The sequence below is a fragment of the Coregonus lavaretus genome (assembly GCF_964263955.1).
Source record: "Coregonus lavaretus genome assembly, contig: HAP1_SCAFFOLD_830, whole genome shotgun sequence".
Taxonomy (NCBI): domain Eukaryota; kingdom Metazoa; phylum Chordata; class Actinopteri; order Salmoniformes; family Salmonidae; genus Coregonus; species Coregonus lavaretus.
The window spans coordinates 128,072-145,732 of NW_028167000.1; the positions used below are offsets into that span (position 1 = coordinate 128,072).

At 43.9% G+C, this 17,661-nt stretch overlaps 3 protein-coding genes and 1 pseudogene across 4 annotated transcripts in view; 2 read left to right on the forward strand and 2 right to left on the reverse strand.

The window, feature by feature from the left end:
• Nucleotides 1–2,259, reverse strand: part of LOC311114009 (small ribosomal subunit protein uS9m-like) — a 3,797-nt pseudogene extending 1,538 nt beyond the window's left edge. Inside the window, exons 1-2 of the transcript XR_014615193.1 lie at nt 2,211–2,259; nt 1,797–1,974 (exon numbers count right to left, since the gene is read on the reverse strand). The product of XR_014615193.1 is annotated as a small ribosomal subunit protein uS9m-like (transcript). The remainder of the gene's footprint in view (nt 1–1,796; nt 1,975–2,210) is intronic.
• Nucleotides 2,260–3,024: 765 nt separating this feature from the next.
• Nucleotides 3,025–6,061, forward strand: LOC311114010 (SLAIN motif-containing protein 1-like; the record flags this gene model as incomplete). Its single annotated transcript, XM_084189275.1, has 6 exons — nt 3,025–3,046; nt 3,304–3,453; nt 3,967–4,335; nt 5,224–5,385; nt 5,573–5,870; nt 5,986–6,061. 6 exons carry the CDS (start codon nt 3,025–3,027, stop codon nt 6,059–6,061), a joined length of 1,077 nt encoding a protein of 358 aa, XP_084045401.1.
• Nucleotides 6,062–8,208: 2,147 nt separating this feature from the next.
• LOC311114002 (WW domain-binding protein 4-like) lies at nt 8,209–14,319 on the forward strand. Its single transcript, XM_084189268.1, has 10 exons — nt 8,209–8,328; nt 9,419–9,491; nt 9,768–9,830; nt 10,217–10,343; nt 10,668–10,865; nt 12,138–12,208; nt 12,366–12,441; nt 12,533–12,723; nt 12,850–13,049; nt 13,261–14,319. Coding segments are annotated over exons 1-10 (1,224 nt in total). The 5' UTR covers nt 8,209–8,326; the 3' UTR covers nt 13,484–14,319.
• A 52-nt stretch (nt 14,320–14,371) lies between these two features.
• LOC311114005 (peptide chain release factor 1, mitochondrial-like) lies at nt 14,372–17,422 on the reverse strand. The gene is made up of 9 exons (XM_084189271.1): nt 16,944–17,422; nt 16,633–16,730; nt 16,460–16,541; nt 16,223–16,330; nt 15,914–16,086; nt 15,711–15,828; nt 15,404–15,540; nt 15,219–15,317; nt 14,372–15,089 (listed from the first exon to the last, which is right to left on the reverse strand). The coding sequence occupies exons 1-9, from the start codon at nt 17,296–17,298 to the stop codon at nt 14,985–14,987; spliced, it is 1,275 nt and encodes a 424-aa protein (XP_084045397.1). The 5' UTR covers nt 17,299–17,422; the 3' UTR covers nt 14,372–14,984.
• Nucleotides 17,423–17,661: the final 239 nt, after the last annotated feature.

Genomic DNA, 17,661 nt, shown 5'->3' on the forward strand with positions numbered 1-17,661 from the left:
AAGTCACAGTCAACTTAGTGTATGTAAACGTCTGACACACTGGAATTGTGAATTATAAGTGAAATAATCTGTCTGTAAACAAATGTTAGAAAAATGTCCTAACCGACTTGCCAAAACTATAGTTTGTTAAAAATAAATTTGTGGAGTGGTTGAAAAATGAGTTTTAATGACTCCAGCCTAAGTGTATGTAAACTTCCGACTTCAACTGTATATATTATGTCCCCCCCACTTCTAAAACCAAAGTTGCGCCCCTGTGACAGTGAGTGCATTAATTTCACCTGGTTAGGTGATGGAGATCACATTCTAATTCACAGCATGTACCTGGAGAAGGGTTGCAGTGGAGAGGTGACAGGGTTGAATGGTAATGAATGGGTGGCCGTGAAGTGAAGGTATGCGTGGCCAACTGGGGGAATTTAGCCTTCACACCAGGGTTAAGGCCTCTACTCTTGTGAGACATTCCATGGTGTCTAATGACCACTGAGAGTGGTGAGTGGACCTTAGGTTAATGTCGTGTGAAACAGGACAGTGGAAGAGTGAATGGATGTGATGTGATGGCTCCCACGGTCTTAGCTGAAGGTAATGTATTAATACAGCTTAAGTCCACTAAGCTCTTAATGAGAGATGAAGCACTGGCCGCAACTGTCTCCCAGCGTGTGTTGTGCCATGCGTCACTTTCAACAGCTGAGAATAAGCACACACGTCAGCTTAATTGTATTTCTTTTTACTATTATCTATTTGAAAAGTATCAAATGTATTATGTTTTTACACATTAGATCCAATTTGACTTGGCGTTCATATTATATACTTGTCATGCAACAGCTTATCGTTGCATCAGTGAAGCTGCCTTTGCATCAGTGTATTACAGGTAACTGACAAAATAAAGGGAACAACAACATAGTGTAATACTTAACAAATATACTTTGTATCCCTCAAATACTCAAGTGTTTCCTTTATTCTGGCAGTTACCTGTATCTTAATACAATGTATTGCTGTAAGGATCTCTACTAGAAGCCCATGTATTAATTCCACAGTAGCTGTAACTGCAGGAAAAGCCTTCCACTGCTTTCACACTTGGCCTACTATCTGCCTGTTGCTACGTTCACAGGGCCTCCCTCGGCAACCAGAGGGGTAACCATGGTTACCGTGTTTACATGAAAGGCACCTTCCCTCGATGCTGCTAAGTGGTTTATATTCTCAGTGACCGGTATAGCATAACCCCATTCTATCTGTGGTGCAGGGATATATGCAGCGCTGCGTTGAGCAGCTCACAGTCGCACCACCACACAGAGGGAAAGAGAGAGACACTTTTATTTCTCAGCTCTGCAACATTTATTATTAATTATTCTGTCTGTCTTTGTTCTTTGATCCACCATGTGTCCTCTAGATGGATTGCTGGGATATTTACTTAGCGAATGTTCATTCCTGTAGGTCTCCTCTCTATGAATATATATCAGATGGTGTGTGTGTGTGCAGTGTGTGTGGTCGCTGCTCTGTCCCTGGTCCTGGCCTGTGCTGAATGGGTGTGTTGAGCAGTGTGTGTGTGTGTGAGGGTTGTGAATGCAGCTTTGTCTCCTGGGCATTGGACAGCAGATGTGTCCCCTGGCTGCTGCTGAATAGTGGTTCTGTGACAGTCACAGCAGTGTGACGCGCTGGCTATGAGGTAAACAACCGCTTCACACTGCTGACCTCTGTTCCTTGTGAGGGGCCCGGAAAGCACTGACAGCTGTGTGTGTGTTTGTGTGTGTTTGTGTGTGTTTGGGGGTGGTCTGATACAATACAGTATGACATTGCCTTACTTTATCCCTCCCTTATCCTCCTCCTCCTCCTCCTCCCTCCCATGCGTAGTCCATAGGTGGCGGGGGGTCTTCTCCAGCCCCTCGTCCCCTGCCCTCCCCCTGAGACGTGTAGCTGGAGTGTCCCCCCTCAGTGCCTCGTTCTCCAGGTCCTGCTCCACCCCTCCGTCCGCTGACAGACCTGGTAAATACACACACAGATTACTATGTGATATGGGGACAGATTACCATAATATTACCATATGACATTAGTAGGACTAGGAGTTTTTCAACCTTGCAACCTGATCAGGAAAAACTCTTGTCCCTATTGAGGAGGAAACCTTTGGGCCCTATTGAGCAGAAAATCTCTGGGCCCTATTGAGCACAACAATTCTGGGCCCTACTGAGCAGAAACTCAACTTTTCCTGATCAGTTCACCAGCCGAGGAAAAACCCTGGTCCTTAGACATGAGGGATACTCTATCCATGATTACTTCTCGAACATGGTATTTCACAATTGAAAAAATACCACAGTCTTGATTGGAATAGTTTAGTCTTTTTTTCTCCATTAAAACAACTCTCCATGATTCTCTCTTTCTCTCCCCGTTATCCTGTCTCCTTCCCCTCCCTTTCTTTCTCCCTCCGTCAGCCTCATTCTCCTCACCCCTCCATCCTCTCCTCCACCTGTCTCTGTCTCCTGTTGGGAAGGCTGAGAGAATTCCCACATTCCTCCCAGCCAATCACTCAGCCAATCGCAGTAAGCCTTGCTCGCTCCCCCGCTGGCCCATGTTGTCTCAGTCTCTCTCATAGTGTCATGTCAAGGTTTGCATCTCAATAGTCTGTCTGAAAGAGCTTCCTCTCCTTGTCTCCTCTCCTTCATTCTTGCTAATGTTAGAGATATGGACAGGTGAAAGCACTTACGTTTCACCTACCTTGGCTATCTTGTCAGATCAGAACAGAGGCGGACACAAGTGGAGGAGAGGAAGCCACTATAGACTATTGAGAAGCCCCCACGGTCATCATTCATCATGGCAAGATAAGGAGTGTTTCAGTGTGTGTTCAGTTTCTGCTGCTTCAGGTGTTTGCCATGTGAAGTACAACATAGTGGGATGGTGAGGGGACAGACTTGAGTGGAATAGTCCCTTTGGTGATGGAAGCACTAAATATCACACAGCTAGGGCGAGCCTGTGGGACCTGTCTGGCGGCCATAATGGAAAATGGCCATGGGGGCTTGGTGTGGCCATAAACACAATATGGCCTATTCTAGCTTTGTCTGTGAGTTGTGGTGCTTCTATCACCAAAGGCACAATTCCATGACGTGGCCTCCCCACTAACAGTGACTCGGCAATGTTTCTTAAAGGGAGAGTGATGTTTTTGTGGCTTTTTTTGCTGCCAGTGTACCTCTATCTAAACAAATCTTGCTTTTCATCATGTCAGTGTTCTTTGTGTTCGTTGTTAATGTAAAATCTCTGCAGTGTCATTTGTCTCTGATCTAACCTCTGACCTCCGAACTGTGTTGTTGTGTCCTGAAGGCCGCAGCCTCCGGCGATTCCTCCTCAGCCCCCAGTCTTCCGTAGACAGTGAGCTCAGTGCCTCAGAGCTGGAGGATGACTCCATCACCCAGGGATACAAGCTACAGGACCTTGTTGACGTCCAAGTCATGGCTCGTCTGCAGGAGGACAGTGAGTCCCTCACCCTTCTAATAACTGCTTTGGTGTTGTCACATAGCTGTCACTATATGGTGTTTTACACAGTAAGAGGTGAATTTCCCTCCTTACTATGTAAAAGGGTTTGAGCATCTATAGGTGGAAAATGCTTTATAAATCAGAACTATTATTATTAACTATTGAGCAGGTGACCTGAAAGGGAATAACTCTGGGCCCCAAGGTTAAAAGTAGGGCCCAGAGTTGTTCCTGGTCAGGTCATGTGGTTTTGGATTCCTGGCCCTATTCTTGCCCTTTATTGTTCCTCTTTCTCAATGTCTCTCTTTGTCTCTCTCTCTCTCTCTCTCTCTGTCTCTCTTTACTTATCTTCCTCTGTCCTTCTCTCCCTTCTAACACTGTAACATGTGATACTAGACCTCAGACTTCATCCAGGCTTTATTAACCTTAACCTCAGGCACAGAAGGTGACGACTGATTGTGTGTGTGATTGTTTGTGTGTTTGTGCGCTTGTCCGTATTTCCCCCTCCTTCAGGTCTTCGTCAGGACTATGCCACCAACTCCATCAACCGCCGCAGCGCCAGCTTCTCCTTCCTCTCCCTTCAGCACAGCGGCGAGGCCGACCTGGACGAGGAAGAGGAGGAGGAAGAGTACGGGCAGCTACCTCCTCCCCAGCCCCGCTTGACCCGTGTGGGACCCACCCTGCAGCGAGGCCTCCCCCACTCCCACACCTTCTCCAGCATACGGGACTGGAGGAGGAGCACCACCAGTCTCTCCAGCCCTTCCACCCCTCAGTACCCCTCTGGAGGATTCTCCTATCAGCCACCACCCCAACCCCAGGCCCTGGCCAGCCCCACACTCAGCACCTACACACCCGACCAGCAGGGCTTCAGACCAGGATCAGGTGAGCAGGCCTGGCCCATGCAGGTACTTGGGTTGCGTTCATTAGGGAAAATGACAATGAAGTTTTTATTGGACAGCTTCAGGTTGTACTGGACTCCTCCATTTTTTTTTCAAACGTTTTCTCCTGTTCGGTGTCTATTGCACGCAACCCTGGCCCTCTGCTTAAAGTTATGAAATCTCACACTTTCTAATAAGAATTATTGCTTTGCAAGACTCTCCTCTAATAATAATGTTTGTGTGTTTATCTATGTGTGTTTATGTTCGCTATGTATTTTGGGGATCACATTTGGAATGCAGATGAATATGAGAGTACGTTTTTCAAACAAGCCTTTTTGTGTTGTCTTGGTGGCACATTTGCATATCAACAAAGTACAATATTAGTAGGGCTACAAACGGAGCACTATGACAAGAATTATGACACACGGCATGATGGCCCTCTTATGAAATAATTATACTAATCTATTTATAGGTTTGTGTTCAACTTGTCATCGTTTATGTTAATGTGGAAACAGGTCATTTTAAGGTCACCCACTAATTAATCACTAGGTAGTTCCTTGCCTGTTGACCGTACTGGCAGACTACCAGTGACGTGCTAACTGTAAGCCTCTTGTGACACTGACTGTTCCCTAAGCTCTTGGAGGGTATTCTGTTTCTGTTCTGGGAGCTAAACAGGAGTGGGACACTGAATAGAGAGTGGTGAGATTACAGGAGATGTTTATCTTTGGGGGCTCTTAAAGAGAGTAGTAAGAGTGACACTTATTCTTCTTAAAGAGAGAGGACTCTATGTAGAATGTGAGATGATACAATCTTAGTCATCTGGATCTGTGGCCTTGAATTCATAGAGGAATTTGTGTGTGTGTGTGTGTGTGTGTGTGTTCATTCTATTTAGATAAGCTGCGGAGGAGCATGCCCAACCTGTTCAGGGCTCCCAGCATGCCTAGCGTGCCTAGCCCACTGAGCCCAGCCAATCACATCAGCTCCCCTTCCACTCTTCGGAACAGTCTGAGTTTCGACTCGTCCAATGGGCTGGCCAGCAGGCTACAGTCCTCCAGTGAGATACCCTCCTCTTCTTTGTTTTAGCTCTGACCACACACATACTATAAAACTGCAGGGCTTGATTGACTTGCCAGAATTCATCAAATTGAAAATGATAATTCTAAGTAGGTAGTCCATAGATTATACAGTAGATCTGAGGAAAACATGAATATTATAATAATCCATGTTCCTCTCCCCACTAGTCCCTTCACCCGGTCAGCTGCAGAACAGAGTCCAGAGTGTGGGGAACTTCCAGTCGTTGTCGCGGCAACCCCTCAAAGCCACAGCCTACGTCAGCCCCACTGTGAAAGGGCCAGTTACCATGCCGACCTCCACCAGTCTGCAGTCCCTCAGCGGCATCAGTGGGATCCCCCTCCCTAGTAAACCAGCCGGGGGGGTTGGGGGCACTCCTACACCCCCCCGGAGTAGCCTGCCCCGCCCCGCCTCCTTTATCGGGACCAGCTCCACCCCTCGAAGCAAGATCGCCCAACCCGCACGCAGGTAGGCTACTGTTGGACACTAGGGGAGCACCAACAAGCTCAAAACTAGGTTCTTATTGTCTGGGATCGTCATTTATTCCTTATTTTTCATCTCAATCTGATCTTATTTCCCCCAGTTTATTGACGCCTCCTAAGAGCTTGTCCACCCTGAGTGCCCTACAAGACAGGAGCTGGAGAGATGGCTGCTACTGAGAGATGGATGAATGGAGACATGAATGGAGAGATGGGATCCAGAGAAGAAGAAGAGCTGGCAATGTAGAAAGACCCTGCTGGTTGGGGTCACTCACTGCCACACAAAGTGTTCTTGGGGAATTGAGAAGGCAGGTCAACCAAACTATAGGGAATAACAACCTTGTGTAGAACACCCTCATGATTGGGTATGTGAGGTGTGCTCAGCGCTCAAAAAGTAAAACATGCATTCTCCACCTGTCCAATTTGGTCTGTGCCAAGGGGAATCCCCCCGTTGATATTATGCACTAACAAGTTTTAACCACAGGCTCTATGGTTACATTGATGTCCTAAAGAAAGAGCTGCCACTTTATGCTAATTAAGCCACAGAATTAGTTTTTTTTACTTTGGAACTGATAAATAAAAGGTGTATTTTCTCTTAATGGAGATACTGCTAAAACAAAATCAAAATCACTCCCTATTGTCTGGGTGTATTTGGTCAAATTTTTACATGGCAAGGTATATTAAAATAAATATATATGTAGTATTTATTATCTTATGATTAGTGTACAGACTAAAGTTAACTTTCAGTGTGCATTGTTGGGATGCTGATCGTATTGATGCAATATTCTTCTTGAATTTTTTTATGTGAAGCATATTAACCAAATTAAAGCTAATGTCTGAATTTGTTTACAAAATGTCTCACCAAGACAGGGAAATGACTTCAAGTTGTGTTTTGGACACTTTTTAAACTATAAAGATTCACTGGTGTATCTATGAAATATTTGTAATTGTTGCACTGATTGTACAAGTGTGAATTGAAATCTAAGTGTTTTTGTTCATTTTATTTGTGATATTGCACTTTTATGGTTAATTATACTTTTGTTGATGAGGAGCACGGTAGATGTTTTGTCTTTTGGGATGAAGGATTTCTTTTAAAAGATCATTTATGTATAATACTCTCACATTCTGTTTTTGTTTCAGTTTAAAAAAGCAGGTTAGTATTCACAGCACGTCTCACCAACTCTTTCTCCAAAACACTTTTTTTTACTGTATTTAATTGAATGAGTGTATTTGTTTTAAAAACCGAACTAAAATAAAATATTTTTAAATTATTACATTTTTTGTTGATTATTTGAACCTCTTCTACTGTTATTCTGATATTCAACATTCTGTCTCTAGAGTTAGTAGGCTACTGGCTATTTCCACAGGTGAAGTTCTTACATTTTCGCTAGGTTTGTCAGATTGATTGTATTCAGGTTCATTATCAAAGGACATGTAATGCTTTCTGTTTTAAGCCTATCCCAAACATTAACCATTCACAGTTAATGCCTAACTTTAAAAATGTGGAGTTAATGCCTAAACATAACCTTAATCACTTTGAAATTTGAAGTTCGAGAAACATGGATGAACGTCTAATTATAATGTGAGACCGAGAGCTAGTTGCAGCATTACTAGAGTAGAGTAGCCTACATCTGATAGAATACTCTATTTGGCAGTTCGCAATTAGTGAACAGTCAATGCCACAGGCTTGTATATACGGTACCTGTAGGCCTACTGTTCAAGGTTTTAATAAAACAAGCGTTCCCATACCGGGAGTCGAACCCGGGCCGCCTGGGTGAAAACCAGGAATCCTAACCGCTAGACCATATGGGAGGTCTGAAAAGCTGAAGGTCGAAAGATCTACCAGTAATACAATAGTGAAATCCACAGCAGTGTTTCCAAACCCTCGAGTACCCCCAACAGTGCACATTTTTGTTTTAGCCCTGGACAAAAAAAAATATGTACGGAGGGGGGTATTCGAGAAGCATGGTTGGGAAACTGCTGTAGACAACATAATGTTCAATGATGTTTTAACAAAACAGTCGTTCCCATACCGGGAGTCGAACCCGGGCCGCCTGGGTGAAAACCAGGAATCCTAACCGCTAGACCATATGGGAGGTCTTAAGCGTTGGAAGGACTATAGACTATTTGTTCCGTCTACACGCGACGGATGACATGTTTATACTTTCTTTCATCATTCAATCCATTCTTCTCATATTTTTAATAATAAACAGCGATTAAAACGACACTTTTAAACGACAGTGTTGTCAAAATACAGCCAATAAAAGCGATAACAGTAGCGGCTACAACCAATTTTGACCCTCAAAGACATCCGTACCTACGTCATCAGAAACGGACGTCGTGTTGTTGATGGTCGAGAAATGTTCAAAATTTTCTGCTTTTGTGTGTAGCTAGCTAGGTTGTTTAACCTTCCCTTAATTATATTATATTGGATCAGAAGACACAATGTGAGTATTTTGTTTCACGTCACACCCATTGCAATTTCGTTTAAGATTTACTAAAGCGAACTATTTAACGTTAACGTTACTGGTATGAAAATGTATGCACTCACTAACTGTAAGTCGCTCTGGATAAGAGCGTCTGCTAAATGACTAAAATGTAAATGTACATTTGTACCGGAGAGCCAAGTCTGTCCCCAAGCCATAAGACTGCTTAACAGTTAATCAAATGGCTACCCGGACAATTTCCATTGACCCCCTTTATTATTTATTTATCTTAATTGTTTTGCACTGACTCCCTTGCACTGGCTCTATGCACACTCACAGATACTACACTGACTGACACTCCAGCACACACACACACACAAAACACACACTTTCACACGTCACATACGCTGCTGCTACTCAGTTTATTATATATCCTGATTGCCAAGTCATTTTTAACCCTACCCACATATACATACTGTATTACCTCAACTACCTCGTACCCCAGCACATTGACTCGTTACTGGTAGCTACTCCTTGTATATAGCCTCGTTACTGGTAGCTACTCCTTGTATATAGCCTCGTTACTGGTAGCTACTCCTTGTATATAGCCTCGTTACTGGTAGCTACTCCTTGTATATAGCCTCGTTACTGGTAGCTACTCCTTGTATATAGCCTCGTTACTGGTAGCTACTCCTTGTATATAGCCTCGTTACTGGTAGCTACTCCTTGTATATAGCCTCGTTACTGGTAGCTACTCCTTGTATATAGCCTCGTTACTGGTAGCTACTCCTTGTATATAGCCTCGCTATGGTTTGTATTGTTATTATTTACTTTTTTAAATATAGGAAATATTTGTCTTACTTATTAACTCTGCACTGTTGGGAATGGGCTCGTAAATAAGCATTTCACTGTAAAGTCTACACCTGTTGTAGAACATGACCAAAAACATTTGATTTAAATATTGTTGCATATATTCATAAGTTAACATTAGCTAGCTAGCTAGTTCAGTTTGTACGACCATGGTTGCTTTTTATTCACGGTCCAAATTTCTATTCTGATCAGCTTTCAAACACATGTTTATGAAGTTGTTTATTTTGTTTGTATTACTCAGGTCGGAATATTGGAAGTCCCAGCCAAAGAAATTCTGCCAGTACTGCAAGTGTTGGATAGCCGACAATAAACCTGTGAGTGTTGAGTACATTGTCATGTAATTTGTACCAGTATGTGAAGTTAGTGTACTTAGCTGACTAGCTACCCATTCAGGCATGATCATCATGCTAGCTATTCAGTCTCTTTGACTAGGCCCTTCTCATGTTGCTAACATTGAATGAATGCTTACTTGTTCTTGGTGATGTGTGTCAAAGAGAGAGTAGTCTGTTATGTTATGACTGCAAGAGGTTGTGGCTGAGGACAAGATTGTATCGTGTATTAACCGCTGTGCTTGTTTGTTTCTCATGCAGAGTGTTGAGTTTCATGAAAGGGGGAAGAATCACAAAGAAAATGTTGCTGCCAAAATTGCTGAGGTGAGTTGTCATCATTGTGTTTTGCCTTCACTCGTGAAACATAGAATGATGGGTGCCTGTCCATGTCAGGGTTGTAGCTAACATACTGCATAAGATGTGGCACAAATACAGATGCCATAAATGTTGTCAATCACCCAAGACCTTACTCTTTTCTCTCTGGGCTCTATGTAGTCTGCTGATAACACGTTATTACACAGAGGTATCAACAGGGGTCACTGTTGCAAGGGAAACTATTGATGCGTTGTAAACGCAGTTTGGCATGCATAACCCTCCTGGCTGGCATAGTGGTGTATTTCAGCAGAGATAAGGTCCAGATATGGCACTCTCACCCCATGCTGTCATCTCATTGGTGACTTGGCTGATACTTCGGCCCCTCCTCTGTATAGATGCAAAAGAAGAGCATTGACAAGGCGAAGCAGGAGGATCGTCAGTCTAAAGAGTTTGCAACGATGGAGGCGGCTGCACTGAAAGCATATGAGGAGGATATGAAAAGGTTGGGGATAAAACCATCAGGTAACTACTTAATGAAATGTTTTATTGATTTACTAACTTAATAACTTGCCAGTCTGTTTTTATTTGTACTATCAAATAAGTGAATGTAACTTATTACCATTGTTTTTATAGTTTTTTGTATTCTTATATTTTATTATTTCTTATTGTTGTTGTATTGTCGAGAAGGAACCTGTCAAGCATTTTGTTCGACAATGTATACCATGCGTATACCGTACATACGACTAATGAAACTTTAAGCATTTAAAAAGTTGTTAGAACACACTCTGGATAAGAGTGTCTGCTCAAATGGCTAATATATCAATGTGATTTTGTGTGTTTGCTTAGATTCCCCATCTCAAACCAAAGCCCAAACGCCAAGCCCAGTTCCATCTCATTCTCCATCTCAACCTTCACCTCAATCTCGAAAACAAGAAAAGAAGCAAAAGCCTGGAAAGGAGAGGATGCCCCGAAACGAATCAGAGAACTGGGTGGAGGGAAAGACAAGCGAAGGACTCTCATACTACTTCAACTCTATGACAGGAGGTAGGCAGGCAGGCTTCACACAAGGTGCTTGAGGTGCTTAAAGTACTTGTAATTCAAGTACTGGAATACCTTGAAAATCTGACATTTTCTCAAGTTGGTACTTGAAAAGTACTTGAATTAAAATGAGAGGAGAACAGAAAATGATCAAATATGTTAATGTTAAAAATATTAGAAAAATGTATTTCTCTTACGAATTCATTTCCAGGCAGACTACCGAGTTTTATTTCCTCATGTGTTTCGCGCTCTGGTTGCCAGGCGAGCTCTCTCATTCCACCCACACTGCCACTCAGCCAGGCAGGTACAGAACCGACAGATTAGGCTCCACCAAACGTCACATCGATAGCTAAAATGCTGGGCAAATATAGATTTAAACCTGCCTTTTGTGCGTATGGAAAATGTATGGGATCTTTTATTTCACCTCATGAAACATGGGACCAACACTTTACATGTTGCGTTTTATATTTTTGTTCAGTACAGTTTACCCACCTTTTTTTACCACTACACCACTGGACCCAACCGACCTACACTGTGTAAGGTGCAAATAAATGGGTCAGACTTTGACATTGCGAGCATCAGCCCTGGAGGGGGAAAAACAAAATGCTGCATCCTGCGCTGGCGCAAGTTCTACATTGTGACTTTTTGCCTCATTCAAGGTGATATTCCACTTTATCAAGCGGCAGCCGTTCACGTGCCATTTTCCTCACACAGCCCACCCGCCCTTCTCCCGAACAGCGACTCTAAAGCTGCCAGTCAGAAGCAAGACGCTTTTTTGTAGCTATTAAGTAGTAGATTCCCAAATGCCCAATAAAAATACAAAACAGTCATAAAGCTGAAATTGTGTAGTAATGCGAATAGGAAATGCTCATCACTACTCAAATTACATCATCAGTCCTGACTTACCACTTACCACTTAGTAAATAAGTGGTGAAACACATATCATTGAGTAGAACTTGTAAGGTAGTGATGAATAGTAAGTTAGTTGAGGTTTTGGCGATATACTGCCATCTGGTGGCGAATAGAAACAATTGCATAATAACAACTATTACAAATTGATGATCCTTGAAAATAAATATTAGAGCTTAAAAAAGTGTTTTAATTTGACTTACCACTGTCTGTACAAACCCTGGGTGGGCTGAAGACCACAACACCTCCCCAGGTATCAGAGGTGACGGGTTAAAAGTCACAGACTGTGACTTTAAGAAATGCGTTTGGAACATACACCTAGGACCGTTCACCTTTCTCCTGAAGCATTGTGTTTTTATGTCTTTTCAGAATCTCGGTGGGACAAACCATATGGGTTGCAGGGAAAGAGCCCACCCTCTCCACAGCCTGGTCAAACTGAGGTATACAGAACTTTTTACTTAATTTTTCATAATACCTTTCATTTCACCAGGAAGTCTCTTGTATTTTGTTACCCATTTGATATGTTTACAGTCAGTGTACTGTACAGAGGTAAATCCTTCAAGTCCTGGAGTGAACACACTGTTTTTTTCTCTGTAGATCTCCTTAGGTTGTGCCTGGATGGAGGCCGTCAGTCCTGATGGATTTACCTACTACTACAACACAGAGACTGGAGGTCAGTCTATAAAGACCGCTGATGACAAGAATTATGTATGTTTGACATAATTATGTTTGACATAGTTTTGATGTTTCCCCCTCTCTTACAGAGTCCAGCTGGGAAAGACCTGCAGATCTCCCTGCTGGTGGTGAGTCTGGGTCTGGGCCCAGTGGAGAGACAGTGGGCCCCCCAGGGGTAGATGACCCATCTGCCCCCCAGCCAGAACCCCTCTCTGGGGAGGACAGCTCAAACAGTGCCAAAGGAGCCGGGGAGGGAGAGGATTCCAAACAAGTCACCAAGGTTCAGTTCAGTCCTCAATACAATAACCCCATTGGTAGTGAATGGGCACAGACAATACTAGGTATTAGTTTAGGATCTGAGTCATGGTGACTGACGATCATTTTATTGATCATTTGCTCTCCTCAGAAAAATAATACACCGCCTTCAGACAAGGAGGGAGAGGATGAAGATGGTGATGATGGTAATGATGATGGGGGGAAGGGAGAAGGGGCCAAAGACACACCGGCAGCTGTGCCTGAGGAGAAAGAGAGGCCTACTGTTAAGAAGACCAGGAAGACCAACCCTTACGGAGCCTGGGAGCAGATACAGGAAGAAGAAGAGCCTTAGTAAGAGACTGTTATACTGTCAATGTCTTCATTTGGATTTAACTATGCAATTGTTTAGATTTCCACAACATTTTGTTACGGTTCGCCTTAATGAACAGGACCCTGGTGCTAGTCTGTCTCTACTTTAGCCAACTTGTTATTGTGTGCCTTACTGAATGCTAAGCTAATAACTCACCTGTCTGCTCTATAACCACCCCCCCCCCCCCTCAAGTGAGAACGTGGACCTGCAGCTGCCCCAGGTGGAAGGTGCAGCAAGCGCCCCCGCCCCCACGGAGCTGCCGCCTGAGCCCAAACCCAAGTTTAGGGAGCGTATCATCACCTCTCTGGGGGACGAGGGCGGTCCCGCGTCGGGAGCCGGGGCCACGTTCAGGAAGAGGAAAGCAGAGAACGGGAAATCCTCCAGGAGCCTGAGGCAACGGGGAGATGATGACTAATACCCAGGCTAACTCAAATATGAACTCTCTGTTAAACAGACACAAGGCTTCAGAAACTGGGGGATGTTGTTGGAGACTGTTATTGTGTAAGGGGACAATTCTAGCAATGTCATATAAATACCTGGATACACAGGTCGGGTCTTTGAGGGCTACAGAGAACCCAATTTATCACCAAGATGCCATAATTTCATAAATAATTGTTCAGGTTGAATTTTACCCATCCAACCACCCAACTCACAGTATATAAGCAGCTTTTGGGGTGGAGCAATAGCCCCCACAGGACAAGCAGACGTCTGAAAGAAGCTTGATCAGTGGCTTTGACTGGCCTAGCTTGAAGTGTTTTCAGCTTACTCTTTACAATTTCCTTTTTCAATGCCTGAAGCCCCCCCCCCCCCTGCTTTTTTATTTTAGTTGAACAACATACAGCCGTGACAGACATGGACAATATCATTTCCAGAGATATTTTCTTATTCGTCTGTGATGTATTTTTAACTGGATAATTTATGGACGGCTCGTGAAGGACCGCTGTGATGTTCTTATATTGTGGTGGTGGTTGTCATTTTCCACATCATCACAAGTAAATGCTCAGGGCTGCGTTTCCCAAAAGGATCGTAGCACTAAAGTCATCTTTTGTCCATTTACTTTCAATGGAATGAACATGATCCTAGTGCTACGGTGCTTTGGGGAAACCCAGCCCGGAACCATACTCCAGCATTGTTGGAGTATTCGAGAAGGAGCATGCAGAGCAAGTTTTCTACATTATGATTGATGAAATATTGTACAAATTATGTACTTTTTTAATGCGAGCACTTGAATAAATATTCTGCTGGTGTGGACATTTTCTCTATGCTTCTTCCTTTAGTCCTCCATCAGCCTTTAGTCATCAATAGTCTACCACAGATTTATTTTGCAGACTTCCGTCAGAGCAACTCAAACATTTCACAATAAACATTACACAGGGGCTTGAGTAGCCACGAAGGTAATTCTTCATTGGTGCCAATACACACACATTGCTATGGCTGTGTAGGAGAGATACTGATGCCATGACTGGCCAGCTGCCAGACAGCCTGGGTGCTAGAGATTAGAGCGTGTGTGTTGGGCTGAATCATAGCTCTGACACACCCAATAGGAGCAGGGATCATCGGCAACTATTTCCAGTAACGTTTTATGTCTTTATTAATTTTAATTTAATTTTTTTCACATAAACTGAACCAGGATCAGTGTTCGCACCACTGCTTCCATTTCTTTATTAAGATGCTAGGGTGTAATTCTGCATATGTTTGAGACTGGTCAAAGAGCTGGGTTGTCTGCAGCCAGGCTCTCTCTGCTCTCTATTTTCTCCACACACGCCATTCTTTTCACATAAACTGAACCAGGATCAGTGTTCGCACCACTGCTTCCATATCTGCTCTGACTCCACCAGTCTGACTGTTCTCCTGTCAGTGCTGCAGCGGTGGGTCACGTTAGCTAGCTCCCAGAACGAAGGCGTCACACTGTCGAGTCAGTGTCTCGGACTGCAGGTCAGCTCCAGCAGAGCCTCCTTCTCTCCGTGTTCCAACAGCTCTGAGATCAGATCATCCAGTGGCTCCCCGCCCCTCATGAACTCCTGCCAAGAGAATAGACAAGACACACAGAACAAAACTGTTACCACTACATGTAAAGCATGACATGACACACATTACAGAATAAATCAACTTCCATTATAGACTGCTTGTTTGCATAGTTAGGAGCCCACCTTGATATCTCTGGTCACATAGCCAGTCCGGTGGTCTGTCACGCGGTCCTGGCTGAAGTTGTAGGTGCGAATCCTCTCCGACTGGGAGCGAGTTCCCACCTGGAGAGGGAGCAACATGAGTGGGGAAGGGGGAGAGAGGAGGGGGACAGTAAAGTGTTAGGATGGGACTGTGTGTCGCGGATCACCTGCTGTTTGCGTGCCGTAAGTCTCTGCTCCGTCTCTCTGCCCATCATGCTCTGGTAGAGGCGGGCCTTCAGCACGTGCAGGGCCGTGTCACGATTCTGTAGCTGAGAGCGGCTCGTCTGACACTCTGCCACCGTACCTAGGGTCAGAGAGCATGGGTCAGTCAGTAATTCCATTTCAATTCAGTCAATATCAGGAGATCAATTGAAATTCCAAATCAAGAATTGAGAAGTACCATTGGTTTTCAATAAAAATTCTTAAAGTGAATTTTCAATACATTTCCTGTTTCCCCGAACTGTAAGCTCTTACCTGTTGGCAGGTGTACTATTCGGACAGCACTGTCTGTTGTGTTGACACTTTGACCTCCCGCCCCTCTCGATCTGAACGTATCAACCCGCAGGTCCTTAGGGTCAATGCTGATGTCCAGCTACAAAACAGAATGCCAATCTATTATCATTCTAACAGATAGACAGAAAGGCAGATAGACAGCGGGTTCAGACAGACAGGTGTACCTCGTTGGGTTGTGGCAGGACGATGACGGTCATGGTTCCTGTGTGAATGCGTTGCATCCTGGAGGACAGGCCCACCTCGGGGATCCTCTGGACCCGGTGTGTCCCTCCCTCATGCTTCAGAAGCCGGTACACACTCTCCCCCGCTATCCTTACTGCCGCATGGTGCAGCCCACCTGAGTGATAATCAATCAGACAATAAATACACCAACCAATCATACATAAAAACAGACACTTTCATCCAGTGACCCACAATTCCACAAAACACAGACAGAAGGACGGTAGGACCGACAGACAGAATAGAAGCAATACCATATTCAGCAGGTGTGTAGTTGAAGACCTCAAAGTCCCAGTTCTTGTAGCTGGCAAGGCCTTGGTACATGTCAAACATCTCTCTGGTGAACTGTTGACAGATGTCACCTGGATGAAAACATGTGTACCAGAGAGGGGACATACATTATCATTAGGACCAGGAGTGTAATGGAGAGCCATTGTCCATGGCCTATGATGTTCATTGAGTAATTACCTTGAACTGATTCACTGACTCACCTCCTGTTGTCCGCCCTGTTACCACCTCCAGAAGGACATTACTGGTGTCGTGTGGGTCACTGGGTACTAGTGCCTGGATCAACTGGGGAAATATGAATTCAGATTTTCTCATTTAGTTCCAGACTGACTAAGGCAGACATTTAAAATGTTCTGTGTCTAATGTCTGTTCTTACATCTTTTCTCAGTGACTCGATTTTTTGGGTGATCTGAGCTTGTTCCTCTTTCAGTAACTGGACCATGTGTTGGTCTTCCTCTTTGGAACCGACTGTACCTGTAAAAATAGAATATGGATGTAAATGTATAACATTTTCAGATCCATGACACATATTTCACAGTTAGCACATTGTTATTGAAGCATGGGCGACCCCTTCTGGTCAGTTGCGGCACAGCAGGCATTACAGACACTTATGAATGCAAGATACAGAAAAAACACTAACTAGTTAGCAATTAACAAAATACACAAAATAGAACACAGCTTACTTACTCTGAAGCAGAGTGTCGACCTCCTCAAGGTCTTTCACGGCATGTTCAACGCTCTGAAACGCATTGGCCACTGGTGAAAGTCCCACCTGTCTCTTGTTCAACTCTTTCCTGTCGGAGTCGTTGAGAAACGCATGTTGTAATGTCTTGGTGACATCTCTGTACTCTTCCACAAGCTGCCGAAGATATCGTTGTACAGACTCATTCCGATATAAATCTCCCAAATTATTGTTACAATAACGTCTTGATGATACGAGTGATCGATTTGCTAGTTCCTTCCATATTCTGTTGTGCATGTGGCGGGGCGAGATGAGGCGTGCGCACGAGCCGCACACTCCAATACATTTATGCATAAGCATCTGGCTACAATGTATACGAAATAAGTGTCAACTGGTTACATGAGTTTATCATCTCATATTTAGTAACATCGTAGAGAAGAAGATAATCATGTTTCCAGCAAGGTCAAAGAGTGATGTTGAATGCTGGGATATGTAGTCATAAATAATGTTTTTGTGCCCCGTATTTTACAACAGTACCCCCTGGCGGTGTTAATAGCTATTTAAATTAATCTGTAATCTGATTGGTCCTCAAAGAGGGGGTACTAAACCAAGAAACCCACCTCCTAAAACTTCTATTGGTAATGAGAGTACGCTGAAATACTAACACATTTTAGGGAAAACATAGCCTAACATTGGGTCTGTTTTTATGAAACACAGTGGATA

Excerpts from the sequence above, each read along its gene's own strand:
- LOC311114005 (XM_084189271.1), bottom strand. The coding sequence starts at position 17,298 with ATGCTTATGCATAAATGTATTGGAGTGTGCGGCTCGTGCGCACGCCTC. Across the intron at positions 16,542-16,632 it reads TCGAGTCACTGAGAAAAGAT|TTGATCCAGGCACTAGTACC; the intron begins GTAAGAACAGAC and ends ATATTTCCCCAG. Across the intron at positions 15,829-15,913 it reads TCCTGCCACAACCCAACGAG|CTGGACATCAGCATTGACCC; the intron begins GTACACCTGTCT and ends TCTGTTTTGTAG.
- LOC311114002 (XM_084189268.1), top strand. Across the intron at positions 12,442-12,532 it reads CTACAACACAGAGACTGGAG|AGTCCAGCTGGGAAAGACCT; the intron begins GTCAGTCTATAA and ends CCTCTCTTACAG. Across the intron at positions 12,724-12,849 it reads ATTCCAAACAAGTCACCAAG|AAAAATAATACACCGCCTTC; the intron begins GTTCAGTTCAGT and ends TGCTCTCCTCAG.